General features: G+C 45.4%; 1 protein-coding gene across 1 annotated transcript; it reads right to left on the bottom strand.

Annotated features, from left to right (window-relative positions):
- Positions 1 to 584: 584 nt before the first annotated feature.
- On the bottom strand, positions 585 to 3,293 carry LOC140247922 (uncharacterized). Its single transcript, XM_072328122.1, has 7 exons — positions 3,054 to 3,293; positions 2,857 to 2,958; positions 2,564 to 2,688; positions 2,017 to 2,382; positions 1,680 to 1,793; positions 1,435 to 1,553; positions 585 to 1,303 (listed from the first exon to the last, which is right to left on the bottom strand). The coding sequence occupies exons 1-7, from the start codon at positions 3,291 to 3,293 to the stop codon at positions 585 to 587; spliced, it is 1,785 nt and encodes a 594-aa protein (XP_072184223.1).
- Positions 3,294 to 9,469: the final 6,176 nt, after the last annotated feature.

The following is a 9,469-nucleotide window of genomic DNA, read 5'->3' as shown; positions in this document are numbered from 1 at the left end:
TCCGAGCTCTGCATTTATTTAAATTGACATCAGTCATAATTCTGGTGCTAAATGCAATAAATATTTTCTGAAGTATGTGCTTACATAACTGGAATTCAGTGCTTCTGGTCTTCCTGACTAGAGCTTTCACCAAGGATATATGTCCTTGCTGTAGCATCCCCAAAGCAGAACCACCACTCAGAGCTGCTGGCATTGCATCAGTGCAGGAGGAGAGCCCAGGCAAGCAGTGGCCCAGCCCACAGCTGGCTTGTGGGGGAGGCAACTTGCATGCCCTGAATGCAGTGACAGACCCAAGGCCAGAAGCACCACCAGAAAAGGGCTGCCCCTTCTATCATGGCCCTGCCTGTGGGCACTGGAGATATTGAGCCCCAGTGAAGCTGGGACTGGAACCCAGCTCTGCCTAGATCCAGGCACGGGAAGGAAGGTATGGGGGGATAGGTGGCTGGGAGAAGACAACCCTGTGCTTCCAGCCCCAGAGGCATCCCACCTTGGGAAAAGCAGAGAAGAACCACACTGAGAAATATCTATGAGATCTTCAATTTTTATTGTGCTGGCCTCTGAGGACCAGAGCTAGCATGTGGGGCTCAAGTTCGCCTAGTTTTGCGGCATCTTTGAGGCCGGCTGTGGGGTTTCTCAACCTGATGTCCCCAGGTGCGGCTTTGCACCTGGGCTGGCCCTCGTCGCCTGGACTGGCTCCTGTGGTGTCTTTGGAGCTGGCCCCGGGATTCTGCAGCCCGACGTTCCACAGGGGAGCGGCTTCGTGTCTGGGCCTGCTGCCTGGTCTGGCCTCTGCGACCAGCTGCTGGGGAATCCCCTGATGGCCCCAGTGCTCCCCGTCTGGTGTAGTGTTGGGAGCCACTCTCTGCCCTTCCAGCTGGTGCCTGGCTCCTCCTGGAGCGCCTCTGGGGACGGCTGTGGGAATCCAGGGCCTGAGAATTTATTGGGGAGCGGCTTCGTGTCCGTGTCCGCTCTCCCAGTCTGGACCTGCGGCTGCCAACTGCCAGGGAAGCCCGTGAGGACCGTGATGCCCTCTGACTGGCTGATGTTGGGGGGCATCTGTCAGCATGGCTGCTCCCACGGCAACCTCGGGGATGATTACGGATGTCTTCATCCGTTTGGGCTGTCCCAGGCTGGCTGGACTGGCTGCCGCTCACAGGCACGATGGAACTGTGAACAGGTCCTGTTTCTGCCTGGCTTGCAGTGCTGGAGCTGCTTCTCTCAGGAGCTGTGGAGCCATGGGATGGCAGCAGTCCACGTTGGCTGGCGGTGCTGGGGCCGTTGACCTCTAAGTTGACACTGGAGGCTGTAAGTGGAGGCAGGCAGGTCAGCAGGATGGGCCTCTAGCCCTGCTGTGGTCAGAGAGACTTGGCCAGGCTGCCCCACGCACCCACTGCCAGACCTTGCCTGGCCCCCGCCTGGCTATTTGCTTCTTACCGGTGCCCACGCCAGCACAGGCCTCGCACTCCCAAGCGTCTGCGTTGTTGCTCAGGTAGGAGCAGCACCGGTGAGTGCCTTCCGCAGCACAGGAGCTGCACAGGAGGAGCTCCCAGGGCCTGGGGAAACAAACAGGTTGTGTCTGTGAGGACAAAGGGAGCTGAGCCAAGGAGTGCTTGTTCCCATAGCCTGTGGTGAGGCTGAGATCCCATGCATAGCCCCAGAGGGCTGCTGAGGTAACTCACCCCTCTCCCTCTGCCTGCTCCCTGCCTAGTGGGTAAAGGCACTTGCTGGCATCGCAGCGCTCGTGTCTCAAACCCAGCGATGCGTATGCATTGCCATCCTCCCACGTTGGCCCGCTGCCAGAGAATGAAGAATACGTGATGAGCTCCCGCTGCCCCTGGACTACGGCTGACCCAGAGCAGCACTGTTCTTCCACCCCAACCCCATTTGCAGCTTCTCAGTGAGGCTGAGGGCAGCCAGGGTTCATGGGCAGCCAAGGGCCCAGATTGCCCTAGCACTCTCTGGGCAGGTGCAGCTCTGGTGCCCTCGTGTCTTCAGAGCCGGCAGAAAAACACCAACCTGAGTGGGATTCGGATGCCCATGACGAGCATGTTAGATAGAAAGGCATCCGCATCTCTGCAGAGGGGGCACTGAAAGCAGTTGACGCCTGCACGGATGGCCTGTCCCTGTAGCAGAAACACAGTTAGTGGGAGCAGGAGCAGGCTTGGCTGCTGTTGGCAGCCCACTGCTGCTTGCCCGCAGGTTGAGGGGAGGGCTCCTACCTGGATGCAGGCCCGGTGGAACCAGGCGTGCTTGCAGGCTGGGCACACCAGGGTGAGGTAGGACTTCTTGTCCTCCACTGGCTCCATGCAGATAATGCAGTTGGTATTCTGCTCTGGAGCCGCCTCCGCAGCCTGCTTAGGGCTGTGCTTCCGGCAGAATGAACTGGGGGAAGACGGAAGGGGCAAGCAAGGTGAGAAGAGCTGCAAGGAGGGCAGAAGAACAGGAAGGAGCCCTGGGCCTTGGCCCTGGCTCTGCAGGCTGCTGAGAAGTGTCACAGCGGATTCCTCACTTTCTTGTCTGGTACTGACAGCAGGGGTTGCAGGCGAGGCCTGGCAGCCCTTACCTGTACTCTCCAAAGTACTGTGTGACACATTCACCCTGCCGGGTACAGGGCAGATGGAAACTCAGTTCACAGCCCGTCTCTGCACAGGTGATGGGGGCCCCCAGTTTGCCACAAATGAAGCAGTGCTGGAAGGAGCAGAGCAACATCATCAGGAGCAAGCTCAGGGCCATTGCTGCTGGCCCCCACGCCTCTGGGCAGGGCTCAGGACACAGGATGCAGGTCGGGATTGCTTCCTCGGGACCAGGCTGTGCCTGAGGAGCCTCTCCTGGCCCAAACCGACCTCAGGTCCTCACCTTGTGCTCCGCTTCCTGGATTACGCGTTGGACGTCTTCTGGGGTCACCTCTGCAGTTGTGCTGACTATTCTTGCCTGCTGGAAAAGGCCATTGGAAAATGCCTGTTCAAGAGAAAAGAGCAGGATTGTGTGAGGACAGAAAGGAAGGAACCATTGCTTGGAGGAAGGCAAAAGGAGGGAGCTGTGGGGGAACTCACCATACAGAATGCATGAGCACATATCCCATAGTCCAGATGCTTGGGCCCACAGATGTCCGGGTCGGCATCTGTCTGGCCGCACAGCATGCATGCTGGATAGGAGAGAGCAAAAGCAGTGAGCACAGTGCAGGGCCAGCTGTCCCTGAGGGCTGTCCCTGAGGGCTGTCCCCATGGGCCTGCACTGTGCCTGCCCTGCTGGATGAGGGGCAGGGCTGAAGGCTGTTCAGGGGAAGTGGGCATTGGTCCCAGCAGGCAGCCACAGGCCAAGTGGTTCCCCCAAGGCCGAGGAGTAGAGGGGCCCTGCCTGCAGTGGCTGGGGAGTCCCAGTGCACCCCTGCCTACCCGCTCAGCCACAGGCTGAGCCCCAAAAGGTCTGTGCCTGGCAGCGTGGAGCTGTAAGTTGGGATACTTGACTCTCACCAGGTTCCCTCAAGCTGGGAGCCTCCTGCATGCTTGAGCACATGGCGCACATTGACAGCGAGCACTTGCAGAGTTTCTGCTCCGGCAATGCTGGGCTTTCACCTCTGCACACTCCTCTGCCAACTCTGAGGGAGAAGAAGGATGAAGGTGAGTTTACAGCTCAGGCCTCTGAGGGGTGGGAGCCTTCCTCCCACTATCAGCCTCAGGCAGCCCCTTCGTCCCTGCCCTCTCCGCACCTCACCAAGTCGCACTGACACAGGGCCTGAGGTTGGCAACGTTTGTTCTGCTTGCAGGCTCTATGGTCACAGTGGCCGCTCCCTGCCACCCACTGTGACAGAGTCACCACTGCCCGGGGGGATGAAGGTGAGGGCCCTCAGCACCCAAGCAGGATGTTCTTGGCTGTGCTTGGACTGAGGGGCTGGGTGCTGGCCATGCTGCAGGAGGAAGGATTGCTTCCCTCCATGTGCTGGCAACGCCCCCTGTGCCAGAGGCCCAAGTGGAGCTGTTCCTGGGGCAGGGCTGCAGCCCTGGAGCCATCCTACATCAGCCTTTCTCTTGCCCCCAGATGCAGCGCTCGTGATCAGGAAAGGGCCAGGTCTACCAGAGCAGCAGAAGGACACCAGCCTGAGTAGGGTTGACATCCCCACATCGTGCACGTCTGAATGCACTTAAAATGGCAATGCTATTTTCACTGTGAGGGCACTGGTAGCAGTGAATGTCCACGCTCAGAGCCTGTGGCTGCTGCATAAGTACAATTATGGGGATTGTGGCCTGGTGCTGCTGAGCGTTGCTGTGGTCACAAGGCAAGGGCTGGGCTTCTCCCTGATCTCTTCCCCAGTGGGACCAGGTGTAAACGTTTGCACTGCTGCAGGAACCATGTGACACAACGCAGCCTCCTGACACATCCAGAACGTTTTAATAAAAATGATATAAAAATAATGTCAGTTTTTTTCTTCTGTAACCATGTTCCATGGAAATCTGTGTAATACAAGCAAATGTAGACCTTGCCTCAATAGGTGCTGCACATGTAACATCACTGTGTGTCTTCAAAGGGTTAAAGTCCATATTTTTTTTTTCTTTTCCCAGTAAGGATTTCTGCAATTTGCCTATTCCAGTTGTTTTGCTAAGTAGTTTTATCTTGGTGTGCCTGTCATTATCATGTTTGAATGGACTTTTTTTTTTTGTTTGTTTTTTTTTTTTTTTTGTTTGTTTGTTTGTTTCTATCATTCCGTGCTGTAATTTTGGTGGTATGTATAGTTCCCCAAAGTACTGTTTATGTCTCTGCCTTGCCAACAAAAATGAATAAGTGATATGTTTTTTGAGTGGCTTATATCACCTTATTTGTTGATGCTTGCTGTTAGGCGATATTTTTTTGAAATGTGGCTATTTACATTTGACAGCGTATCATCAGGCACCATCTGCTTGTGGAGTTTACCTTGTTGTATGGCCAGAATACTTCTCTAACAGATGGGTATTGTTTTGGGCATGACAAAGATCCACAAGGTGCAACATAGTTGGTTCACTGGGTAGGTTCTTAATTTTGTTTCTCTTCAAAACTTTAGTTTGAATGTGTCATCAGAAAGTATGCAAACGTGTATCATTGGTTTGACTTCTTTGATCAGGATTAATCTGCGCTGGGAAAGGATAGTTGCTATGAATCTTTTATATAGTTATATTGTGGCTTGTGAAGGCTGGTAAGGGTCTTCTTAGAGCAGCATCCTTGTGATGCAGAGTTGTCTGCTCCATGCAGATGTAGTCCTCTGTGACTTGGTTTGCAGCTGCAAATAAAATCTGTCAAGTGGATTTGATTCTTGTTTGCATGTTGCTTTGAAAACAGAACTTGGTTCAGTTTTCTCTCCTGGACAGTCTTTTTTCTTTCATAAACGTCATATTATGTTACAGAAAGCAAAGCAAATTTTTAAGCTGCTAGTAAAATATATTTATTATATTGATATGTAAGCTATCTCTTGCATCAATTATGGGCCTAGATTAGTGCACAAACTTGTACTAACATTGTAAAAATAAAGATCATATCCAGTCTGTTAGCTTTCTTTTGGTTGCCTGGTCTCCTGATCTGGAGCCAGAGCTTATGCTATCTGCCAGCATTTCATTTGTTGATGAATCACAGTGGGAGTGTAGAATGATGCTATCTCTGTATTTTTTTGGTCTTCCTGTTCCAGTGGATTTAACACTTGTAACAAACACAGCGTTTGTAGGATGACTTGCTTTGTCAAAGCACAGTACCAACAAAGGACAAATGTAAATGGATGCCAGACTTCTGAAATAAGCATTTCTTTTGCACTTTTTATTTACGCTATCTTTAGGATGGAAAGCAGTATAAAAAAATCTTGAGGAAAAGTGAGGTAATGATTAATCACCTTGTTTTAACTAGACTTAAAGTACAGTAAAAATAGTGATGATGATGTGTGTTGTTTTTTTAGGTCTGCTTTTGTTTTTATTCTATAGGCAGGGAAATAAACATTATTTACACATTTTTTGGGGGACAAAAGTAGCTGTTGAACCCTCAGCTTAAAACATTAGGAATGTCCCTGAATGCACCTAGGCATATAATTTTCTGTCACAGATGTCTGGTTTTCTCTTCTGAAGTTAGTCAGACAGGTGGTAAGTAAATCAGTCAACTCATCTTAAAACATTATCAGTGTCTAATTCATTGGTGCTTAAGATAGTATGTAGTTAGTCTTTAAAGCTGCTTCAACATGAAGCTTAATAACATTAACAGGGAAGAAACTGCAACCAACATCTCAGATATCACAATAAGTATTTCCAACTTGAATAACAATGTCTTTAAACTTTTTTTTATTATTATTTTTATTTTTATTTTTATTTTTTAATGACTGGAAACAATAGCAGCAGCCTGATCATATTGTCACAGAAAGTACTTGTACTTCATTATTGACTCATTGTTTCTTCAAGCTATTTTCCACCATTTGTTGCATTTATCAGCTTTTCCAGTTCAGAGAATTTTCTTAAGGATAATATTGAATGCAGTAGAGTAGGAATAATGTTTGCAGATAGTTGGAGATGTGCTACCAATGTTCCAGTATCATGGTTATTAGTCTTATTATTTGAGTATGAAAAAGAGATGGGATATGATTGAATAAATCAGCACAGAAAATATTTGTTCATAAAACTAGGCCTGGATCAGATGAGTGATGATTACTTCCATTTTTACTGCTTCTTCAGAGAGAGAATTAGGAAAACAGAGGGCTGTCCGGAGTGGAGCTTTGCACGAACTGAAAAAGTCTGAGTCCAGGGCTTGAAACAAAAGAAAACTCATTTTCAGTTCTCCCTCTGATTAACCAGTTAACAGAATGGGTGGGGGAAAAAAACCTACTTGGAATGACAATACTCTGAAGTTTTCTATGCTGTAATGTGTTTTCTATGGGTTATTCCTTCTTTCAGTTGAAGAAAAAACAAACAAACAAACAAAAAAACCCAAACAAACAAACAAACATAAAGAGGAAAGGAAACAGGCTCTCTACTCTTTTTCTTTTCTCCTCTGAAGAAAGTAGGAAAAAAACAATGATAAGAAAACAGAAAAAAGTGGGGAAACTTAAATTTAATAATAAATGGAATATTTATTTTCCAATAAAAAAAACACTTGCATGAAAGTAGTTTTTATTTTTGTTTGATTGTAAGAATAAAGTTTGAAGGAACTCTTCAGTCAGCTCCATAAAATTCTGTCAAAGAATCTATAGGGAAGATATCTGTAGTCATTAAGGAAATATCTCAGTCCATTGTCCATTTCCAGAAGACAGCTTAAGGAGAAAAGCATTTTACCTGTCTGCAGGGTAGTAGATATAATCCATTATTAAAAGATGATTTGAATAGATGAGAAGTTGTGTATTGGCCTGTATGACTGTTCTGTTTGGATGACAGAATTGTGTAACCCAACTCTCCAGCATGTGGAAATGCAACACTTTTTAAGGGACATTTATACGTTTAGTTATGTATTTTTTTTTGACAACTGTAAGTCCAATGACTAAGAAACAAAACAAAACAAAACAAAACCACGTAGAAGACTGTAGAATTTATCAAGAAGTTATTATGTATGTAGTGATTAAATAATTTTAACAGATAGATTTGCTCTTAAGGTAGGAAGCAAGTCCTGAATTTCAACAACAGTCTTTTCAAATACAAAGTGTGCATTTGTAATACAGAAGGCATATGAGATGTTCAGGTAGTATTCTGCTATCCCAAGAGTCATGGAAGGAATAATTCTCTCTTAAGAGAAAGTTAGGGAAGGAGTAAGAAAAACAAAATGTGTTTTTCTTCCACTCTTACACTGTTAAATCTTATGTAAGAAACTTCTACACAAGGGATTTCATTCTGTCAGTCACCTAATTAGAAAATAGCAAGTGAAGGCAATAAGATGACTGTGTCCTTACCTGATTTTTCTTTATACATTGAAGAAATACTGTCAAGACTCAGAGTGCTTCTTATATATGACTCATGAACTAGAATAATTTATTCTACTGATTCTTTATCTTGAATGACAGTAGAAATAAGCTTATAAGTGATTATTCTCCACTTAGTTGTTAGTTGTGCAATGGAACACAGTATTTTATTCTTCCTAACCACAAATTATCACTTTATTGATTATAGTCTTGCTCTTCTACTAAGGAAATGAAGAAAATACGGATGCCTTGAATATTTTGTAGTGTTTTGTACAAGAAGGATGCTATGTTGTATTGCTTCAATCCATTTTTCTGACATGAGAGCTGCAACAGCTCCTTGAATTTCTGACAAAAGTAAAAAAGCATAACTTTTCTTCTTTTTCCTTTTCCTTTTCCTTTTCCTTTTCCTTTTCCTTTTCCTTTTCCTTTTCCTTTTCCTTTTCCTTTTCCTTTTCCTTTTCCTTTTCCTTTTCTTTTTCTTTTTTTCTTTTTCTTTCTTTAATTCTACTATATAGAGTTCATTCACATCTTTAACATTAACCTGAAATTACAGGTAGACTTTTTTTAAATTATTATTTATTTATTTTATTTCTGTTTTTCATCCAGCAGCCAAGAATACATCACATTTTTAACTATAAATATGATGAATGTGGTATGTTTTGAAATAAGCTAGCTGGTCATGTTAAACACAAACTCTCTATTCCTGTCACTTAACTGCAGACAATTTATTGAAGGAACAGCTTGCCTAGGGCAACTTTTATATTAAATAGAAGAAAAGATGTGCACTTCTATGGCAGCTCAGTTTTCAAGCATCTTTCTCACTTGTCAAAGTTTAAGGTAAAATTCACAATCCCTTTGGTGCATAATTCCAGCACATAAGCTTGATGGGATGCTTCCAAACTCAGAACTTAATTTACTGTCTTCTCTCCCCAGTCCTTCTTTGTGTCTTCCATTTTTTTTTCCACTGAATGACTTACTCTGCAGGCTCAACATTTGCTTTTAATGAGCCATAACTTACAGCTATTTGATTAAATACTGTTTTTACTAGGTGGCAGTAGGAGGACTGAGAAACCAGAGTGAAAAATCTCTTGTTCCCAAAATAAAATTTAAGTGTTAAAGTTCTACCTCTGATTTTTTATTGAATATTAATCTAGCTGAAAAATGCAATATTCTTTACTTTCTTCTGTGGTGTCTCCTTATGATTTCCCTTCTGAATTTAGCAATGACAGGAGCTTTGGCTAAAAACAATAATTATTTCATCGGTAGGGGGCATTCTTGTATTTCCACAACAGGAAAGAAATACAGTTCTGTTATTGTTCAGCTGTGTTGAATAACATGCACAGCAACAGCATCCAGCACAGTAAAACTTGAGAATAGGAACAGCAACTGTTAACTGAAGGTTAGAATTACTTAACTCTGTATTTTCTGAAAGTCAGGTGAGATATGCATATTCCACTTCTATTGAATGGTAGATAATGGAGGTAATTATGTCCCTTTCTCTGTACTGAATTTTAAAGGGAAACACTAATTTGGGGATACTTAGTATTGCAAGTTCATTCTGGTCCATATAACCTTGTT

The sequence above is a fragment of the Excalfactoria chinensis genome, chromosome 2 (genome assembly GCF_039878825.1).
Source record: "Excalfactoria chinensis isolate bCotChi1 chromosome 2, bCotChi1.hap2, whole genome shotgun sequence".
Lineage (NCBI taxonomy): Eukaryota > Metazoa > Chordata > Aves > Galliformes > Phasianidae > Excalfactoria > Excalfactoria chinensis.
This window is presented reverse-complemented; position numbering and strand designations above follow the sequence as displayed.